The following is a 22,631-nucleotide window of genomic DNA, read 5'->3' as shown; positions in this document are numbered from 1 at the left end:
AATATTCCCCAAGACAAAGAAAGGTCTGGGCAGTCCAAAGATATCAGTGATGATATGCCCCTGAGAACTATGACTAAAGTTCAGATCAGCTTGAACTGATTGCTCTGCCTATGATGTTCATTGATAAGAGATCCCGTTGTCTTTATCTCAACCCACAGGCTTTTTTATCTCATTTTCTCCTCCTGTTCTGTTGAGGAGGATGAGTAAAGGTGTAGTTGGATCAGTGTCCAGCAGCTAGCCAGGTAAAACAAACACTGGTATGAACTTTAAAGACGGGAAATGAGTTTCTGAAAACATGCAATCCAAGAAAAGAAGAAATGTGATTACTGAATTTTATGGCCATTTCTCTTACATAGAATCATAGAATCTTTTCAGTTGGAAGGGACCTTAAAGCTCGTCCAGTTCCAACCCCCTGCCATGGGCAGAGACACCTTCCACTAGACCAGGTTGCTCAAGGCCCCATCCAGGAGGTGAAAGGAGTAGCCTCTTCCAGTGAGGAAGAACCTGGAGATCTAAAAAGGAAATCTTGGTGACTGTATGCATGGTTTTAAGCCCTAACAGTAGGAAATATAAACCCTTCCTCATCTGTCAGTCATTTCTATCTCATTCTCTTCCTATTCTGTCTAAAATGTGGAGACATTATAATAATCCTTTGTCCAAGTAGTGATGTTTTACTTCTAATTTTACTACCATCATTAAGCAACAAGGCCTTATTGCTGTATTTCATCTCCATGCATCACCAATCACTTTGAGGCAAATAGATGAGTTGTCAACTATTTTAAGGACATCCTGTTCCTCTGCTCCCCTTTCCAAAATAAGGGAACACTCAATAACCACAGTCAGTCAATGAGCAGAAGAGCATTGCCCAGAGTCATGGGATTCCAGGGACAGTTCTATGTTTCTGTATCTGTATTGGAAATGGCTGAGGAAAAGTCAACCAGACAAGAACATTCTTATTAAGAAGATAAGGATTGTTTTCCATGTTCAACTAGGAACTTGGTTGTATTTCAGCATGGAGAAATATTTAATTCTTGTATTTCCACTGGGATAACAATCCCTCAGGGAATACCAGTGTAATAGCTCCAGAGTACTGGCCAAAACACGGCATTTCATGCAGTGTATGAATAAAGCCATGAAAACTCCAGATAATTTCACTGGATTGGGGGTCAGACTGGTTCTGTGGTCTTTAACCATGCTTGGATTGCTGCCCTCATAGGTTATACAGGTCACCTATGATACAAATTCAAGGTCTCAGAAAGTCAGGGCTCCTTTAAATGAAGTTATTCCAAGCAAGATTAGCCATAGTTTCAGGTTTATAGGGTTTTTCTGGACTTGGGCATTAATTTGTCTTTACATTTATTGTCAATGGACAGCTGAGATTGAGTGTTTGAGGAACCAGGGGCAGGAGGGAGAACAAAGCTGAAGTAGATAGGACATTCCTCAGAAAAGTACCAAATACATAAAGATGGGAACATTCAGACTCACTGTAGGAATTTCAGCTATTAACCAGGTGAGCTTTTGAATCACAATACTGACATTGAGCTGTAATGATAATAGTTATTATTACTGGGAACTGCACTGGCAGGGGAAGGAGAGAAGATTCCATTTCCCAGCTGAAGGGGCTTCAGAGTAGCTGCAGGTTCACACTCCTGCTAATAAGATGCTCTGCATGGAAAGCACTTTTAATAGTTACATATTGGAGTTTATTTATTTGCTGGTGTTTCAGTACAATCTGCCATCTCTCTCTGTTGTGCAGAGACCAAATAAAACCTCCTACTTCTCTCAAGGTCCTGTTTTACTATTAAATGAGTCCCAAAGGCTGCTGACTTTCCTCAGTTTGCTCAGTTGTAGACACCTCAAAGTGTGTTAGATAAAAGCTGTTGATGTTGTGCCCTATTGAAAGGTTTGTTTACTCTTGGAAGCTTGGTAGCACCATCACTCCTTTGTGCAAAAATGGAAGGAGATGCTACTCTCCAGAGCTTTTAGGAGCTTGTAGGAATGCACAAACTCTCAAAACACTTGGTTGTTTCTCCTAATGCCAGGAGAAGCCTAGACAAATACCCCAGATACAACTCTAAGGTTCCTGAAGGTAAATGCCACAATAACACCTGCAGTGTTCAGGTTTGGGAGATGATGATAACCTCACATCTTTTTGGTGAACAGTTTCCAAAGCACGAGTTACATAAACGCTTGAATTTAGTGTCAGCATTATTCTGAACATCTGTGCTAAAACCAGAGCAGCATTACTGGAAAGTCTCTCCCGGGCCCTTCTCTGAACCCTCCCCACGGTTACTTAAGAACATATCGTCTTACAAACATCCACTGTGTTGTTTCACTTCTCACTCCTCTGCACTTTCCTGCTCCACAACTTTTTCACTGCATTTTTCACTTCTTTGTTTCGGAGGGTGTAGATCAGGGGGTTGAGCATAGGCGTGATGATGGTGTAGAACACAGAGACCGTCTTGTCTGCTGAGAAGGTGGTGGAAGGGCGCATATAGATGAAAATGCCTGGCCCGAAGAGCAGAACTACAACAGTGATCTGGAAAGTACATGTATGGACTGCTTTGATACGCCCTTTGAAAGAGCATGCCCTCAAAGAAACCAAGACAACAGTGTAGGACACAATAAGAACAATGAAACAGCCCAGGGAAATCACACCACTATTGGCAACCACGCTGACACCAGTGATGTAGGTGTCAGTGCAGGCCAGCTTCAGTAAAGGGTGAACATCACAGAAATAGTGGTCAATCTCATTGGGCCCACAAAAAGGCAGCTGAATGACCAGCAGGGTCTGCACCATGGAGTGTGCAAAGCCTCCCACCCAAGAAGCTGCCACCAGCCAGATGCAGACCCGCTTGGTCACAATATTTGTGTAATGAAGCGGCTTGCATATAGCAGTGCAACGGTCGTAGGCCATCACTGTGAGAAGGAAGATCTCAGTGCATCTGAAGAAATGGCCCCCAAACAGTTGAGCTGTGCAGCCCACAAAAGAGATGGTCTTCTTCTCAAGAAGAAGGTCATAAATGAGTTTGGGAGCTATAACGGTAGAGTAGCTGATGTCCACAAAAGACAAGTGGCTCAGGAAGAAGTACATGGGAGAGTTCAGCTGTTCACTTGTCTTTATAGTAATGATGATAAGCAGGTTTCCAAGAATGATAGTGACATAGAAAGCTAAGAATAACAAGAAGCAAACTTTTGCCACTCTCTTATCTTGTGTCAGTCCATGGAGGATGAACTCTGTCACATTGTTTTTTTGCTCCATGTATACCATGTAGACAGGACCTGAAGCACAGAAAAGAGACACCAGCTATAGCATTAGACAGGGGACATTATCACACATACACATTGACCACTGCTAGTTAAATAGGCTTTATATTTCCTTTGCTGTCTTTTTGGGACATTTTCCATTTAAAGACAACGCTTCCCTCATGCAAGAACAGTTGATATCCAAATCAGAATATATTATTGATGTATATAATAATATATATAACAATATAATAATATATAACAAGCTCTGACTATTTATTTGAGGAGAGTGGTATAAATAATACCCTCAAGTTCTCACCTTTGCCTCTTTTAAAACACAACTAGTTAAAACACAACCTAATTACTAGGTCCCCTCAAGACTCACATTTACCCTATAATGTTGATTTAGGAATAAAAGTTGATCAAAAGAGTGTGGCTTGAATTCAAGTCTCAACCCTTTGATCATGGCCTGAAGAAGGTCCCTGCAGAAGCAGTGATTGTAATTTCCTTTTCAGTCCTCTAAAGGATTGTAACAGAACTACTCATTATACCTCTGACTATGATAGATCTGGATAAGTTCAGTCACAGAAAGAGCTGGCCAGTGTTTTCTTTGACCACCTTTCTTACAGCACATGAATTAATTAGTTGGAGCTAATTTACATTAATCGGACATTATCAGGGGTTCGTATACCTCGCCCGGGTCCTGGACTTAGTGGGGAACACCTCATAAATACACCTATATTGACACCAGAGTGATGAATGTACCGCTAGTGACCCTCCTTTACTCACAAACACCCATGAATCCACCTCTGTGGCATTCCCATGCACACAAGTATCATTAGTTCAATTTATACACGAAGTTAGAAGTGGAAAATGTGTAATAGCCTTGTCTGTGATATCAGCAAGCCCTCTGGGGTCTGAATTCTATTTGCCAATCACATAACACTCAGTTCTTTCTCCTGAGCTCTCTGCCTAACCTCCTGGCTATTCCCCAAATAGGGCAGCAGAGGGAAGGCTCTCCGGTGTGTCCATTCCTATCTCCATGCCTCTCCGTGAGTGGAGGGAAAGCGTTGTGGAGAAGACCAAAGTGTGTGTGTCATGACCATGTGTGACATGTCCAGCTCAGACAATGTAATACTGAGCACATGGGAAGTGTCCATCAGCTCCTGAATCCTCTCTGTAACACTGACAACATACTTTTGATAGATTTTTCTGGAAACAACATATAACTGGGGGAAAAAAGCAAATAAAACACCAACTAAAACAAAAGCTGGAAAATATATAATTGAGGTTTTTTTCTAATTCATAAAATGGACCTCATGAAAGTCACTATTTTTACAAGCAGGATTTCAGTTACGCTTGAACAGAACAAAGGAACGGTACTTACACAGTTCATATTTGCCAGTCTCTGAGCATTCACTTGCTATTGCTCCTCTGATGACCTCCTCTGACCGCTTTTAGGTGGTTTCATCAGCATGTCTCAGCTGCGAGTTGTGGCTTAGCTGTTGTGAAAGCAGTGCGTATCTCTGCTGGTTCTGAAACCTACACCAGCCGAAGAAAGCAGCCTGGCTATCTGCATTTCTCATTCTGCAAAAACCCCACAACATCCAAGAGCATCGGCAAGAACAATTGTCTCTCACCAGGTGGGAAAATGGTAGCAGAAATATTTAAAGTAAATCACACAGCAGAGACATGAGACTATCAGGAGTAATGAGATCCCAGAGGCATACGAAGCTTTGTCAGTGGACAACGAGCTAAAGCTTCTTCTTTAGATATCTGTTAGGTTAGTCTCTTGAGAGTGGTGTTGGAGTGTGGTCACCTCAACTTTTACATTGCACAAGGGTTTGCTTGCTTGCTTCTTTGTTTGCTGAATGGCTTCTTAATGCTGTCCAGATAAATAAGCTTTATTTACTAGTGGATATGTATTTTTTCTGGAAGCATTTCTGGTTCAAATAACCATCACATCTCACCATTTGCAAGATTTATTGTCCATTGCCGTATGAAGACAGGCTGAGAAAGTTGGGGCTGTTCAGCCTGGAGAAGAGAAGCTGAATGGAGACCTCAGAGCAGCTTCCAGTATCTGAAGGGGGCCTACGAGGATGCTGGGGACTCTTCAGCAGGGACTGTAGCGATAGGACAAGGGGTGATGGGTTCAAACTGAAACAGGGGAAGTTTAGGTTGGATGTAAGGAAGAAGTTCTTTACTGTGAGGGTGCTGGGGTGCTAGCACAGGGTGCCCAGGGAATGTTTCATCCCTGACAGTGTTCAAGGCCAGGCTGGACAGAGTCTTGGGTGACATGGTCTAGTGTGAAGCATCCCTGCCCATGGCAGGGGGGTTCAACTAGATGATCTTAAGGTCCTTTCCAACCCAAACCATTCTATGATTCTATGATTTATGTTCACCTTACCTTTGCAATCAAACAGTCTGGAAGTAAAGATGTCTCTTACACAGGACATTTATATAATTCTGCTTTCTGTCCTAAGCTAACATATCTCATACACATTCTCATTTCTTCTTAACTTCTTACCATTGCATGTTGCCAGCACAAAAGAATATCACAACTGTGCTATAGACTGTTATTTCTTAGGCTGCTGCTGTACAAATTTGAAACAAGAAGTATAACAGGAAATTACTTCAAACATTTAGAAAGGTTTGTGGTTAGTCCTCACTGCAGGTGTTTTTACTGACACAACGCAAAACACAGAAGCGACTCTTTAGCCTAACTATTAAGTTCTTATGAGAATTCTTACTGAAGTGTAGAGGAGCTTAATGTTGTTTTCAGTGGCACGTTCCATAAGCTAGAGTCAAATATTTGCCCAGCAGCTCCCAGAAGTGAGACCTCCAGAAAACAACTACTTGTTTTCATCTCTAAAACATTAGAAAATAATCTATTTTCAATATATATGTATATATATAGTTTTGCTTTTTAAAAAACCAACCAGTATTCATCTCCAAAGCATTAATACAATAATCTATTTGTATATATATAAAAGTAAAATTTTGTTAATATATATATAAAGTTATAAACCCTAACTTGGGCTTGAGAACACCTGGTGATGTTGAATCCTACTTAAGTCATGTTAAGGTGCAACACCGGTATAGGTGTTTATAGGGAATGAAAGTGAAGGAATCAAAGTTACTTTTGGATGGCACCAAGCAGGTCTTTCCCTTCCTCACTCAGCTGATTTGGTGGTTTTCTGCTGGCAAGGGAGGGACTAGAGTCTCTTGTTTCTTTGTGGCTCCTCACGTGGAGACCCTGAGCTGCTAAACACCCTGTGACAGCTTTGCCTGGTCTGGTCTTTCATGCTGGTGTTTCTTCTCTTACCTCCTGCAATAGTAGGTGTACCAGCACTTTCCCATGGAAAACACACTTCTCATGTGGGTGTAAAAATGTGCTCCGTTGGGCTCAGAGTTGTCTTGTATACTGGAAAAGTTCCTAAACAATTCTTTTTTTTTCCCATTGACACCTGAAATTGCACCTCCAAATGCCACCTTTGGTGAGTCCTTCATTTCTTACAGTCAGCAAGGTGTCTTTTATTGGATGTGTGATTCTGTATTAGAATCACAGAATGGTTAGGGTTGGAAAGGACCTTAAGATCAACATTAAAATAAAACACCTGAGTCAGAGCTGAAGGGTAGAGGGGGTGGTTGGAAGGATGGCATCAGTGATAGGTGGAGTAGATAGAATCATAGAATGGTTTGGGTTGGAAGGACTCTTTGAAGGTCTTCTAGCTCAACCACCATGGGCAGGGACATCTTCGACTAGATCAGGTTGCTCAAAGCCCCGTCCAACCTGGCTTTGAACACTGCAGAAAGGATTTGTTGCACTGGCAGGGAAGGGAGGAAGCTTCCTCTCCTATTGCCTGCATCAGCAGATGACCCAACTAGCACCTAATATCAGGTTTTTAATTGCTGATGCTTGATTTTAAGATACCACAGTGTAGTTCTCATAAAAAAGGCATTACTGCAAGCAGGAAGGGGACTCTGTTTCCAGTGTCTACCTGGACACCATTTTCAGTGTTTTTGATAGTATTTATTTAAACACAGGTGTTTCAGTTAGTGCTTAAGAGCCCCATGCCTACCCCTGCACTAGTTGACAAGAGAATAGAAAGGGAATGCCTGCTTGTCACAGAGTTCACAATGTCCTTCAAATCAAAAGATGACCCTTCGGTGTTTTCCAACCTGGTATTCTAGTCTATGGTTCCTAACTACAACAGGAGCAAACAGCAAGATTTTCCTCGAAAGGCAGTTCGTGGGGAATTTTCATGACGGAAATTTCCTTTGGGAATGTTATCACAGTTCTACACCTTCCCATTTTCACTTTCCACTTTTCTACTCCACAGTTTCGTCATGGCATTCTTCACCTCCTCATTTCTTAGCGTGTAGATGAGTGGGTTCAGCATGGGGGCGATGACAGTGTAAAACAGTGCTATGCTCTTGTCCTCCGACAGATTGCTGGATGGACGTATGTAGATGAATGTGCATGGCCCAAAGAACAGAATCACCACAGTGATGTGGGACCCACAGGTGGAGAGGGCCTTGTGCCACCCTATCCTTTTCACGGAAACCAGGATGACAACGTAGGACATGACCAGGATGAAGAAACTGCTCAGAGTTATCATTCCACTGTTGGCCACAAGAACGATGCCCACAGCGTAGGTGTCGGTACAGGCCAGTCGTATTAGGGGGTGGGCATCACAGAAGTAGTGGTTGATTATGTTAGGGCCACAGAAGGGAAGCTGGATAGTTAGAAGAGTCTGCACAATGGAGTGCATGAAGCCTCCTACCCATGAGCCGATCACCATCCGGCCGCACACCCGTCTGGTCATGAGGGTGGTGTAATGAAGAGGTCTGCAGATGGCAAGATAGCGATCATAGGCCATCACTGTGAGGATGAAGATCTCTGTGCAGCCGAAGAAATGTACCCCAAACAGCTGGGCTGTGCAGCCCACAAAGGAGATGGTTTTATTTCCAACGAGGAAGTCAGCAAGCATTTTGGGAGCTGTGACAGAAGAGTAACAGATGTCTACAAAGGACAGGTAGCAGAGGAAGAAATACATGGGGGAGCTCAGACGTTGACTGCTGATTACAGTGATAACAATGAGCAGATTTCCTGCTAAAATGATCATATAGAAGAAGAGAAACAGCACAAAACATATCTTCTGCACCCCTGGATCCTCTGAGAGGCCCAGAAGAATGAATTCCTTCACACTGCTTGCATTCTCCATGTCAATCAGTTGGGAAGCAATACGCCTAGGCACAAGGAAATATAAAGACAAATGACTTGTCAGTTTTTCCATTATTAAAAATGAATTCCTTATCAGATGTACAGACACACTAAAAAGTATATAGGGTTAGTATTAAGTTGATGAAGTGGGGTTCTTTTGTTGGGTTTTTTCCCTTCACCTGTGTATTTAATTCTCCTTGCACAAGGCTTCAGCCATGCCTATTACTGCACTGAGATGGGCGCCCTCTGGGAGATGTTCTTCTATTCTGGTCCTCCAGGATTTAAGGCTGATGTGCTAAGGACAAGACTAGAGTGCTCACTAGAGGCTCTACAGATGTTTAAAAGCATGTTTGCCCTCAGTGTAGACCAAATCCATAATAACAGTCTTTGTAACAATAGTGCCTTGAAGGAGTATTCCTTGGAATGCTGGTTTATTTTATAAGTAAAAATGATCTTTGAATTGTGGTGAAACCACCTACAGAGAAAAAAATATAAATCTCTGGTGCATATACATTTCGAAACATGAATGTGCAGCTTCATGGGCTGAACTATGACTTCTGGGGAAATTATCTATAATGATAAAAACAGTAAACAATATCACATATGAAGATAACCTTTGCAGGTCCTTCCAACCCAAACTATTCTATGATTCTATGACTTGCTTTAGCATTAACTTGCCCTAAATCTCAGCAATGTTTCTTTAAGATAAGGGAAGAATGAAAAGATCTTTTCAGAACTTCTGTTGCAGCATCATATGAATTTTACTTTATACTGATTTGTGATATACTCTGGGGATATGCTGAAGAGTTAATTTCTGGTTAGTAAAACCAGTGTAGCTGGTGGTCAAAATCTCTCTGCCTCTCTTGAAGACTATAGCTATAGCTAAACTAAGGTCCTTTTCAGAACCCTTTCTTTTTCCACTGACTAAGAGGAGCCTAAGTAAATCCACATCACCAGGGTAAAGTTAACTTCGGGGAATAATCCTTTTTGCCCTCTGAAGGTAGCTCAGAGCTTTCCATAATGCCATCCTCATTTCTTGTGTATGTGCTATGGCTGAACTCCTTATTTCTGCATGCTTCTACACCTCTACGCTCCCTCTGTTCAGACATTCCAGTGCGAATGTGGGGCTTCTTTGCTTTGGTCCGTTCCAGCTATAGCCCCCAGAGCAGTAAATGTCACTAGTAAAGAAATAATCTACATCTTTAAAAAGACTTAGTCCTTAACATTACCAGCTTGCCATTACGCACCCAAATATCAGAGCTGTTTTGGTCACAGAAACCTGGAAACCACTAGATTAAACTCTTCACAGAGTTTAACCAGAAATAGGCATCTCTTACAAACAGATTATCAGCTGTATGGGATTCATCCTAGTACCCAAACATTCCCAGCCAACCGCTATTAAAAATCACCGTTGCAAGTTCTACCTGGTGAAAATATAAGCAGTGACCAGGGCAGATCCATGGATCAGACCCATGGAATTAGGTTAAACTAATTCAAATTACCTAGCATCTATTTAAAACTACAGCAAAATGGGAAACTCTCGTGCAGGCAAAAACTGATCAAGCCTTCACAGGAAACACTGAAATGAAGAAAAACCAGAATTGCTCTCAAACCCACAAAGTGAAGCCTAAAGAGGAAGTTGAGAAAGTTAGGGGCTTTTCCTGTGCTTACAGATGTACTAATGAGTAAAAGATAGTCAAGAAGGGGGGTAAAATTTACATGGATAATTCCTTTTCTGATATATCTCCAGGAAAAAAATAATAAGGACAAAGAATGTGATACGGATTTCTACCTAGTCTTACCAAGTTGTGATCCTTTCCATCCCTCCTCTTTTCACTCAGCACTGACACAGTTTACCGTAGAAGACAAAAGGACAAAACAGGCACGTATTTATGGCTGGGCAGTAGCCAGTGGAAGAGAAGCAGCTGTAATCTGGATGGCCAGAGCAGAATGAGAAGTAAACCTCACCAGTTTCAGTGTCACATTTAGGCAATCAGTGCTTCAGAAAGGAGTGACCAAGAGATAAATGATCAAAGAAAAGTATATACCGGAAGAACAGCAGATGGGAAATTGCTCAGTGAAATAAGGTGCATATTTTTGAAAGGATTGTAAAGATACAACCTATTCACAACAGACACCTTCACTGTGTCCCCCTTATGGTAAGGTCCCCGTCACTACCACCAAATTGCATTTTACAATATAGAATCATCGAATCCCAGACTGGTTTGTGTTAGAATGGACCTTAAAGCTCATTCAGTCCCAACCCCCTGCCACAGGCAGGGACACCTTCCACTAGAGCAGAGTACTCCAAGCCCCTGTGTCCAACCTGGCCTTGAACACTGCCAGGGATGGGGCAGCCACAGCTTCTCTGGGCACCCTGTGCCAGCGCCTCAGCACCCTCACAGGGAAGAGCTTCTGCCTCAGAGCTCATCTCAGTCTCCCCTCTGGCAGGTTAAAGCCATTCCCCTTGTCCTGTCCCTACAGGCCCTTGTCCAAAGTCCCTCTTCAGGTTACTTGTAGCCCCTTCATGTATTGGAAGGCTGTAAAATACATTTTACAATATATTTTACAATATATTTCCTTATGTCATGTAGTCACCTGCATCTGAGCCAGTCACATGCACTCTTTTTTCTGCCTTTGAGGGGCAGTTCATGACCAGCCTAAAGCATCTGCTTAAAGATGTGATGAATTACATGCTGGAAGTACCTATTTCTTTCTGCTGACTCTAAGAGGATAACCAGAATGACTTAATTCAATAGAGGATTAACACTATGCCTTACCTTTAAAAGTATCTTTTCAGGGACAGACCAGAGGTATATGATACAATGCAATCAATTGCAAAATAAAATGAATACCACATGGACTGCTAACGTTTCAAAAAGGAGGAGAAACTGCACTATCTTCTTATTTCCAGCATTATTCCCTAAAATCTCAGGTGGTTAACAGGAAACAAAATGACAAAATAACCTAATCTGGGATTACAGAACCAGTTCTGTATACGATTCTAGCCAAAAAGAGCCATAGAGAGTTGATAACTGTAGTGTAAATTTCTTCTTGTATTTTCGTATTTTTTCAAGAAGAAGGGAAACAAAAGAGGAAATGAATCAGGAGAAGAGGAAAGGACACAAAATGAAAGGATCCAGAGAACCTGGAAAACTTACCTCCTCTGTGTCTGGAGACCAAACTTTTTTGTGTAAGGGCTGTATGATTTAATCTCCACAACATCTGCCTTCCCCAGAAGGGAAGTGTTAGAGCAAAGTGTCTTTAAAGAGTATAGAATAGGTTCTGAAAAGCTTCCAATGCTTGCCCAGGAAGAGCCTTTTGCTGTATAATCCCATCTAATTTAATTTCTTGCTTTCCTGTACCACAAGTATATCTTGGTGTTCTCTGCCTATGTGAGAACTGTTCTGATGGGCTGTCTGGGTTGTGTGGCCTGATCTCTGTGCACTGTATGATGAATTCACAACCCGGCAGCAGAAGGAAGGCTGAGAAGACAACTCTTTAAGTAGCACTCTTTAACCCTCTCCAAGGAAATATCCTACCTCAGGGGCTCTTGGGGCTGGAGGAGGGGGGCAGGGAGGCTTAATGAAGGGAAGGCATGAAAAGAAGAGACAGAGGAGAAGAGATTAATTCTGGTTAGGTATAGTTGAGGCAAACATTTATTAAATAAATAGCCATCAGTCTGTATTAATGATATTATAATGGAATTTCAGGATTTCTCCAGAAGAAATAGCAGTCAATGGATTAGCTGAATATTAAACCACATAAGCATGTGATGTGACTTAGTCCAGTCAACCCTTTCCAGAGACCTTTGCTAATGGCATTTATGATGCCATGCTTTATGGTTTTCCCAATTGTAGAGATCCATTAGATCCACTGCTTTGGCTTGATAGCATGGAATCATGGAATGATTTGGGTTGGAAGGGACCTTAAAGCTCATCCAGTTCCAACCCCCTGCCACAGGCAGGGAAACTGTCCACTAGAGCAGGTTGCTCCAAGCCCCTGTGTCCAACCTGGCCTTGAACACTGCCAGGGATAGGGCAGCCACAGCTTTGTGACTAATAAAACAGTACTTTTAAATATTTGTGTATTCAAAAACGGAAACACAGAAAACACAGATTTTCCTTAAAAAACAGAAAATCAGAGATATTTCTCATAGTAAAGAGAGAGGCACCATGCCCTGGGCATAGTAAAGAGTTACCCATCACAGTTGTCTTTTTAAGGGCAGGTTAGGCACACTTTTTTCAGTATGCTTAAGTTAAGTTTTCAGAGACAGAAGATGGCCTGGGTTACCTCTTGATGACCCTTCAAGATCTACTTTGCATGAAATTTCATCACTGGTATCCCAGTGAATAAAGCCTCCTGCAAGAACTTGCACGTTTTAGCAAAGGTTGGCAAATTACAGAATCAGGGAAAAAAAAATTCTTCTTTTAGAAATGGGGAAACCAAGAGAGGAAGTTGCCTGTTTTATGTCTATGGAAGGCAGCTGAGATGAGTCTTTGTTACTCCAGGCTTTCCTACGGAAAGAAATAGATCTCTCCAGGAATGGATTCACCTGATCTACCTCAGACACGATTTTAGGATGGGATTAGGTCTGAAATAGACATCTAGATTTTGAATTAAATTACTTAGGGCAGACAAAGGCCACATCCAAAGCATTACAGTCAATGGCTTGATGTCCAAGTGGAAACCAGCAATAAGTGGTGTCCCTCAAGGGTCTGTACTGGGACTAATACCATTCAATATCTTCATCATTGGTATAGACAGTGGGATCAAGTGCACCGTCAGGAAGTTTGCAGATGACACCAAGCTGAGTGGTGCAGCTGATATGCCTGAGGGAAGGGATGGGATCCAGAGGGACCTGGACAGGCTTGGAGAGTGGGCTCATGAGAACCTCATGAAGTTCAGCAAGGCCAAGGTGCAATCCCTGCTATCAGTACAGACTGTGAGATGAAATGAAAGAAGAAGCTAAAGATGAACCGTCAGGTATCTGGCCTGCAAAGCTAATTTGGGCCAGATCTGCCAGTTTCCGTACCCATTGACACATGTGGCAGCAATTTGGCTGGCGTCCTACTCATCTCCTTTTGTCTCCCTAGCCAAACAGACTAGCAGAAGTGACTTAACACACAAGCCCAAATCAAGAGTTGCTGGTATCTGCTGTTGCAAAACAGTTCCCTATAAGGATGTGCTTACTGCCAGCAAAAGAGAAAGGTCTTGTCTCTTTTTTCACTCATTTCCTTTGGCACGTGGATCTGACACCATGACAGTAGTAGCTCACCCACATGGAGGGACTGTGCATGATGAGAAGATGAGTGAGGTGGTGTGTGTGGATGGTGAATGCTGGGAAAGGGTTGTCTTGATAGAGATATGAGGTGGTGATGAGATGTGAGTCTGTGTGGACCCTCCTCCAGGAAGGGTTGTGTGAAGCAATAGGGACTAAGTAGAGTGATAACTTGTGCTGGGTGGGGCTGTGGGTTAGATAAGGACACTCTCTGGGTGTGTTAAGGCCTGTTTGGAAGGGACAATAGATCCTTGGGGGGAATGGGAAGTTGTGCTGAGGCAAGGTACAATATTGTACAGACCATTCTTGCTTTCTTTGTATTGTGAGGCTGAAGAAGCGCAAAGTAGTAAAAAGAAAACACATTTCCAGAGCCATGACAGTGACAGGTTCTGTACAAAGAGGGAAGTGGCTCATATTAAGTGACCACACACCCCAAACTAGATATTTCCCCAACAGAGTGATTGGCTAGCTGTCAGATGTCACGTTGTAAAGACCGTGGCTTCTTAAACAGTGTCTAACTCGCTCAGCACTCCATTGTGACACAAGGACTTTATCTGGATCAGAAGTGACCGAATTCAAGTGAAAATTTCACCCATTTGATCCACACCAGGCAGCTGCTGCAGATCAGTCACTGAAATTCCAAGGAACCCAGAAAAAGGTGAGAAATTCCTAGATGGTATCTTTGCCATTGCACTCTGCCTAATGCTTTCTGTAGTGCTTTTGGAAAGATGGTGAGGGGAAAGGAGGAGGGAAAAAAGAAAAAGAGGACAGGAGATCAAACTTTTCCTTCTGGTTAGAAATTTGCTGTAGGTAAGAAATTGTCTTGATCATTTTCAAGGTAACTAGAGCTTCATCCTAGAGACCCTTTTCCATGAACGAGTGCTATTGAATTTCTCTAAATACAGCTCTGTAATAGAAGATGTCATTATTTAGAAACCTAGATTAGCAGGTTTGGTCTTAGATGGTGACTTAAAATTAGCCAAGAAAATACAGCAGCATAACTTTCTGTCTGTGGTCTAAAATGTCTTTGTGGTGTCATGGTTGTTCAGCCTGACATCTGTTACAAGTACATGGTACTCAGCAGGCAAACCTCAGGAAGGATGTTTCCTATCAAAAGAGAGAAAGATCACTTAGCCTCCTTAGAATCAGTCTGCTGCTGTTTGATGCTAGCTTTCACTCATTAGTAGGCTCAATGTCTTGAATCTGTCTTGGAGACAAGAAGAAATGAGAGTGTCCACTAGTGGCACCTATTATGTAGGTATGACCAATGACACAGAGCCATGTCTTTTAACATTAGGAAATATGCTTGATGAGCTTAAGTTAGACAGTTAGATCTGTCATTCCCTAAATACCCAGTGGAGAGAGACATGCTGCTAGAGGACGGGGTCAACAGCGTTCTGAAGATGACTGCACCACGGAGGCAGAATAGCTGCTTTCCTCAAATGGGGACCGCATCAGAAAGCTGCAGTGGGCTTAGACAGAGCTTAAGTGACACTCACATGTCCATGTCCTCTCCAAACCAGTTGGGAATTTGTTTCAGGTTACACCAATAGCTTGTGGCAGCAATACAACTGCACTGGGGCTTCTAAAGGCCAGGAAACCACTTAAACACTGGGTCTTTCTTTCTTCTCACAGCATCAAGTTCTGATAATCTGCTGCCACTCCAAAAGCAGGTAATGAGGAAGTGAACAAAGTCAGAAGGCTATATCTTTTCAATTTGCTTGCTGTAGATGTGCAGGGAAGAGGTAGCCTTGTAGAGATGTTGGTCAGGCAGTATGCTGCTCTCCCCAGATAAGGAAAGAGAAGGTGAGTTTGAACTCAGGGATGTTCCTGTTGTGAAACTGCTACAACAGAGATTCTGTGCATGCTGAAGGAGATGGTGTTGTTTGTTTTCCATAGTCCTAAATTCAATATGTAGTAAATTCATTGAATCATAGAATCACAGATTGGTTTGGGTTGGAAGGGACCTTAAAGCCCATCCAGTTCCAATCCACTGCCATGGGCAGGGACACCTTCCACTAAACCAGGTTACTCCAAGCCCCATCCAGCCTGGCCTTGAGCACTGCCAGGGATGGAGCATTTACCACTTCTTTGATTCAATCTGTCATATTTTGTGTGCTTATGGAAGTCTGTCTGTATCTATACCACAGCATTTTACAGAGAGAGAACAGCCTGTTCATGCTGTTTGGACTGTTCAATGAGTCACATCTTCCCAGCTCTCCCCATTTTATCTTGTTCCTCTCTTTTTAACTATCTCGTGCTGTTGCTCATGATACTTCTTTAACTTCCCATGTCAAAACTAATAGCTGATGAGGAGAGAGGAAAACAACCATAGTGTTTGGCCTCATCAGAGAAAAAAAGGGTGAAATCTATCTTTCAACATGTTTATTCAAGATTCTCATTCATATCTCAGTATCATACAGGAAGAAACAGGTGAACCACTCCAGGGAATGGGGTGAAATAACTGAGCCATTATTTCAGTGTCCTGACCCCAATGAGGAGCATTTTGTCCCACATACAGTTCTTAGAGCTTTTATCTGAAAACGAAGTTACTAAGGGCTGACTCCTCAGATTGGATTACGTATTGTCTGTACATAGGGCTCAAGAGAACAAACCAACTGCATTAAACTACACTCTATTCAACTAGAAATCAATCATCAACATAAAAACCTGAGTACTCCCTACCATGTTTTCTGGGCATGGACAAAACTCAATCAGATTTCATGCTGATTCAACTTGTATGCTGATGGTCTATAACTTTCACACCCTTTTGACAAGATTTCTCACCAAATCTTAGCGGCAGGAAGTGAAGACAATTATCCCAGAGTTGTTAACACTAGGTTGCTTCTCTTTTTATTCAGACAAGAGGTACTTTTCAGACATGATTCATCTCAGCTGTAATTGCTTTTTTAAGCTATTCGTTTCCCAGTACCGACTGCAAAAAGGGCCCTCAGGAAATGAGTTTTAAGGGAGAAACACAGTGCAATGTAACTTTTCCTACATGTCATATAGAATTTAGGCTCAGTGCTTTGAATAGTGGCTTAGGGTTCTGTGTTCCAAGCCCAAACATAGCAGTCCCTCCCTAAATCAAGCTCTGGTGACAAAGAGATGAATCAAATCCAGAAACATCATCAGGTAACCATGAGGGAAAGTCACATCGGAGTTACCACCTCTCCCCTCTCTGCTTACAGGTCTGTCTGAAATCTCTCATGATGAGTACTTCAACCATGCCAATCTTCCTTCCAACAACAAACAACCAGGTTCATGGGACTAATCAGAGTGGGGCTGTGGGAAAGACAGAGCCATCCTATGCTGTCCTCAAGTTCATGGAGAGCTTCTGCCTCATCAGTGCTGCCTGCGGCATGGTAGGAAATGGTATGGTGCTATGGTACCTTGGCTTCCGCATCCGGAGAAACCACTTCACGGTCTACATCCTGAACCTGGCTGCTGCCGACTTTGGGTATCTCCTCTGCATTGCCATAGAGACGGTTCAGTACCTGATGCAATTCAACGTAGGGGTGCAGTTTGGGATATTCCTCTTCCTGGATCTTTTCATGTACGGGACTGGCTTGTACCTCCTGACCGCCATCAGCATTGAGAGGTGCCTGTCTGTGCTTTGTCCCATATGGTGCCGAAGCCACCGCCCAAAGCACTTGTCTGCCATCATCTCTGGCCTGCTCTGGGGTATCTCCTTGCTGCTGAACACTCTTGGGTATGCTGTGTGTTCTGTGCGCCGCTCTGCCAGGACCTGCCAGATCGTGCTCATCACCATTGGAGCCTTGGACTTCATCTTCTGCGCACCCCTAATGCTGCTCTTCAGCCTCACCCTCTTCCTTAGAGTCAAGTGCAGCTCTCAACATCTTCGGACAGGCAGGCTCTTTACTGTCATCATGCTCACCGTCCTCTTCTTCCTCATTTTCGCTGTGCCTCTGAGCGTCTTGATCCTCTTAGACTTCTTGGGCTACAAATTCCTCTACTCCCCAGAGATTGGTTTTGTGCTGTCCTGTGTGAATAGCACCCTCAACCCTGTCATTTACTTCCTGGTGGGGAGCTACAGGGATCGGAGAATCAAGTTTACCCTCAGGCTGGCATTCCAGAGGGCCTTTGAAGATTCAGCAGATGACAAAGATGAACAGGAAACCCATGACACAATTACTATGTCTTCCTAACACCCTCCTGTGCCTAACAGCAACACTGGGCTGGAGCTGAGGGCTGATAGTCTACAGAACTGAAGATCTCTGAGATAACGGGGAAGGTTTATCTCACCTGACCTTCAGTATCTTCATTGTACATCTCCAGCCTTTAGCTAGATTTTAAGCTCCATCAATGGTAAGTGAAAACACATGAACACCTGGACCACAGAATTTACCTGACCTCTGTTAGGACCACATTGAAAGTGTCTATTTCTCCTCAGTGGCCATTTCAACTTGGTGAGGTGGGATATCTTGGTGTCTGTATTACATCAAAGGAATCCCACTCAGAGTATGCAGTTCACTCAATAAATCTCTGTCTTTCAGAGCACAACAATATCAAACTCATATATCTCATAAGTCACTTTTTACTCAGATCTCTGAAGATGAAATGGGAACCAATCCTCCTCCTGTTGAGATCAGCCATGAAATCCCTGGAAGGAGACTCTCTCTCGTTTAATATTAAATACCTGTATCTCAGCCACTAATGCAACTTTCTGCTGCTTACAGAGTGCACAGTTCTTTGCTTCCTCATGTGCTCATTCCGAATAGTGAAATGAATCATGCCCTGGAAGTTCCTTTCTTCTATTAGCAAGGGAAGTTTCCATACCATGGAGCTGTGATGCAGCAGAAAAGGGCCCCAAACCCTACCAACTTGCCTTAAAACTTTATGCATGGAGTTGTATTCTCCCTTTTCTTGTGTTTCAAAGAAATACATGGCTGGAGTTGCATATTGCTTTACCTTCCTCCAGCCCAGGACGGAGTGTCTTCAGCTATCTACAGCATGCATTGGGTTGTTATTCCTCCCTTTAAGAAGGACTGATAAGAACCCGTGGCTTCTAACATCACCTCTACTGATAGAATTAAAATCAAGGATAGGGGACAAAATAAGAAACAGAAGAAAGGTAAATGAATACCACAATTTGCAACAAATTATTCTCTAGACCCTTGACATGGGAGATGTGATTATTTGAAGTGTGGTACTATCAGGTGTGACATTTGCACTTTTAACCGGAATATATAGGAGAAGTAACACAGGTCATTTTCTTTGAGAAACCTTCTAGATCTCCACTTCATACCTTCATCTGTGAATGTTTTCCTAAAGGGAAGCTGCATTCTTCTACTGTCTATTATCTTTATCCTGTTGCTTTTTGCTTCTTGTTTACAGTTCCTGAAAGCTGAAATTTGAGTTGCATTTCTACTATTCTTTAATTTTTAATGTTCTGTGGTTCTGCAATGTACATACAGTTGATTCAGATTAGGGCTGTGTCATCAATTATTTTTAGTAAGGTGGTTTTTTTCCTCCTAACTTCTACTGCTGAGGGGATGAGAGCATTGATTTATCAGAAAACATGTTCTAAATGTTTTTGGTTTAATATCTGTAATGATTTTATCATTGGGAGAACTGAAACTTTTCTGTTATTATTAAAAATGTGAAAACCCCCCTTTTTTTAAAAGAGAAAACAATTTGCATGTGAAAACATTCTTGTGCTCAGAAAAAGCCATCAACTGATAAAAACATAAGAACTGTGAAAACCTTTCCATCCTGAATTTGTCCTTAAACATGCCCAACATGCGGCAGTTGATGTGAACACATTTTACACACCACATCAATGTGAACACTTTACATCCAACCTTGGACCTTCAAAAGGTGATGCCTGCACAGAAACACCATCATAGGCACCCTCAATCACCCATGGTGAAAGACAAGTGTTCTCAGGGGTGGCATCTGCCAGATATTTGCAGTATATCTCCTGTGGTGAGGGATACAGAGGCACAGGGTAGATCTTTTAGGGTATCACAGAGGGAAGGCACAAGGAGAACATAGGCATGATTAGTGCTGGTCAAGGACACCCTCATTTCTGAATGTGCCTTTATGGCAGAATTCATTTATCTTCATTTTTACTCCTTTAATGCACCTTCAAAACTCACATAGCAACAAAGGGCCCTTTTCTCTCGCTTCACACCCAGCTCAGCCACCTGCGGATGCTTTGAGTACATCTCAAACCGTGTGACGTATCCCTGCATCAAGGAATTGAGCCAAGGACAGAGCTCAGCCCAGGCTGTTGCATGGGCTCTTGGACACTTTATGTGGCCTCTGCTATGTCATATTTAATCCTCAATATGCCACCCGCTTTTTTTTTTCCCTAAGCGAACCGATGTCATCTGAGACTAGAATTAAAATGCTAACACTATTTAAGATGTCAGAATTACCCCCGACTTTAAAGTGCAGGTACTATTATTTTGCTTTTTCTATTCAGGTTGGTAAAGTGCCACTACATCTCCCCTGGCATTCAACTGGACAGGAATTTGGAAGGTTTAGAAAACAAGGCAGAAAACTTTATGGCATCCAAAGAGAAAATGTACCTTTGACAAGTAGATGAGCTAAGGACAGAAATGAAGCAGTCATGGCAGGGACAGGTGATTATCCATTATATCAAGCTAAACTTAGCAAACTTCAGGTTAAATATATTCTGAGAACAGTTACTCTGAGCTCAACCTGATGACACCATTTAGTGTGGTGACTCCTCCACCGACTCTCTGCAGTAGCTGTCTCCTATCTTGAATCTTTGTTTTACTGTTCAGAGGGTCTCCATAGCACCTTGGAATTCTTGTGTTTTTCTTTATAGGGTACTGGATGAAACAAAAATGCTGCTATTTGCAGAAAGAAAAACCTCTGGGTGCAACATGTGGCGACCAGATAAAAACGTAATGGGTTTGATACATGCCCTGAGGAGAACATAGAATCATAGAATCGTAGAATAGTAAGGGTTGGAAAGGACCTTAAGATTATCTAGTTCCAACCCCCCTGCCATGGGCAGGGACACCTTGCCCTAAACCACGTGGTCCAAGGCTCTGTCCAACCTGGCCTTGAACACCGCCAGGGATGGAGCATCCACAACCTCCCTGGGCAACCCATTCCAGTGCTTCACCACCCTCACTGTAAAGAACTTCTTCCTTATATCTAATCTAAACTTCCCCTGTTTAAGTTTGAACCCATTACCCCTTGTCCTACCACTACAGTCCCTAAGGAAGAGTCCTTCCCCAGCATCCTTATAGACCCCCTTCAGATACTGGAAGGCTGCTATGAGGACTCCATGCAGCTTCTCTTCTCCAGGCTGAACAGCCCCAACTCTCTCAGCCTGTCTTCATACGGGAGGTGCTCCAGCCCTCTTATCATCCTCGTGGCCCTCCTCTGGACTCGCTCCAACAGCTCCATGTCCTTTTTATGTTGAGGACACCAGAACTGTACGCAGTACTCCAAGTGAGGTCTCACGAGAGCAGAGTAGAGGGGCAGGATCACCTCCTTCGACCTGCTGGTCACGCTTCTTTTGATGCAGCCCAGGATACAGTTGGCTTTCTGGGCTGCAAGCGCACACTGCCGGCTCATGTTAAGCTTCTCGTCCACCAACACCCCCAAGTCCTTTTCTGCAGGGCTGCTCTGAATCTCCTCTCTGCCCAACCTGTAGCAGTGCCTGGGATTGCCCCGACCCAGGTGTAGGACCTTACACTTGGCTTGGTTAATCTTCATAAGGTTGGCATCGGCCCACCTCACAAGCGTGTCAAGGTCCCTCTGGATGGCATCCCTTCCCTCCAGCGTATCAACCGAACCACACAGCTTGGTGTCATCGGCAAACTTGCTGAGGGCGCATCAATCCCACTGTCCATGTCACCGACAAAGATGTCGAACAGGACCGGTCCCAACACCGATCCCTGAGGGACACCACTCGTTACAGGTTTCCAACTGGACATCGAGCCATTTACCACAACTCTTTGCGTGCAGCCATTGAGCCAGTTCTTTATCCACCGAGTGGTCCATCTACCAAATTGATGTCTCTCCAATTTAGAGACAAGGATGTCGTGCAGGACAGTGTCAAACGCTTTGCACAAGTCCAGGTAGATGACGTCAACTGCTCTGCCGCTGTCCATCAGTTCCGTGGCTCCATCATAGAAGGCCACCAAATTGGTCAGGCAGGATTTCCCCTTAGTGAAGCCATGTTGGCTGTCACCAACCACCTCGTTGTTTTTCATGTGCCTTAGCATGTTTTCCAGGAGAAACTGTTCCAAGATTTTGCGAGGCACAAAGGTGAGGCTGACTGGTCTGTAGTTTCCCGGGTCTTCCACCTTCCCCTTCTTGAAAATGGGGATTATATTGCCCTTCTTCCAGTCATCAGGAACTTCACCTGACTGCCAGGATTTTTCAAATATGATGGACAGTGGTTTAGCAACTTCATTCACCAGCTCCTTCAGGACCCGTGGATGGGTCCCATCAGACAGGAAGAACATGATGAGAATATAGATTTCTCCTAGCTGAGACTGCTCTGGGTACGGTTTAGATGTTAATAAGGAGGGGAAGATGGAGAAAAATTAGAAGCAAAAATAAATCAGATCTGATATGAAGATGGACTTATATCTATGTTCATGGTTAACACTCATTGCTCCACACATTAGGCAATAGGCTCTGGGGCTGGTGGGCTCAACAATGGACCAAAGAAGGGAATTATTGATGCCAAAATGCCAAATAACCTTATGGCTGGTGGGTAACTGCTGTTACAGGTGAATCTGTAGCACTGTTGATTTCACAGCTTTGAAATAAGACATAAAGTGGACAATTGCACTAACCAGCATGAGGGAGCAGGTGCACCAACCAGCACCAACAGGGTGTGCATGTGAGGCTGGAAACCTC

General features: G+C 43.2%; 3 protein-coding genes across 3 annotated transcripts; 1 reads left to right on the top strand and 2 right to left on the bottom strand.

Annotated features, from left to right (window-relative positions):
* Positions 1-2,332: 2,332 nt before the first annotated feature.
* LOC115606134 (olfactory receptor 4S2-like) lies at positions 2,333-4,737 on the bottom strand. The gene is made up of 2 exons (XM_030481516.1): positions 4,634-4,737; positions 2,333-3,282 (listed from the first exon to the last, which is right to left on the bottom strand). Exon 2 carries the CDS (start codon positions 3,269-3,271, stop codon positions 2,333-2,335), a length of 939 nt encoding a protein of 312 aa, XP_030337376.1. The 5' UTR covers positions 3,272-3,282; positions 4,634-4,737.
* Positions 4,738-7,547: 2,810 nt separating this feature from the next.
* LOC115607755 (olfactory receptor 4S2) lies at positions 7,548-8,489 on the bottom strand. The gene has a single exon (XM_030485396.1). It carries the CDS (start codon positions 8,472-8,474, stop codon positions 7,548-7,550), a length of 927 nt encoding a protein of 308 aa, XP_030341256.1. The 5' UTR covers positions 8,475-8,489.
* Positions 8,490-14,205: 5,716 nt separating this feature from the next.
* On the top strand, positions 14,206-19,464 carry LOC115606133 (proto-oncogene Mas-like). The gene is made up of 2 exons (XM_030481515.1): positions 14,206-14,412; positions 16,946-19,464. Exon 2 carries the CDS (start codon positions 16,964-16,966, stop codon positions 17,921-17,923), a length of 960 nt encoding a protein of 319 aa, XP_030337375.1. The 5' UTR covers positions 14,206-14,412; positions 16,946-16,963; the 3' UTR covers positions 17,924-19,464.
* Positions 19,465-22,631: the final 3,167 nt, after the last annotated feature.

The sequence above is a fragment of the Strigops habroptila genome, chromosome 4 (assembly GCF_004027225.2).
Source record: "Strigops habroptila isolate Jane chromosome 4, bStrHab1.2.pri, whole genome shotgun sequence".
Lineage (NCBI taxonomy): Eukaryota > Metazoa > Chordata > Aves > Psittaciformes > Psittacidae > Strigops > Strigops habroptila.
This window is presented reverse-complemented; position numbering and strand designations above follow the sequence as displayed.

Coding starts and splice junctions, on each gene's coding strand:
- LOC115606134 (XM_030481516.1), bottom strand. CDS start 3,271: ATGGTATACATGGAGCAAAAAAACAATGTGACAGAGTTCATCCTCCAT.
- LOC115607755 (XM_030485396.1), bottom strand. CDS start 8,474: ATGGAGAATGCAAGCAGTGTGAAGGAATTCATTCTTCTGGGCCTCTCA.
- LOC115606133 (XM_030481515.1), top strand. CDS start 16,964: ATGATGAGTACTTCAACCATGCCAATCTTCCTTCCAACAACAAACAAC.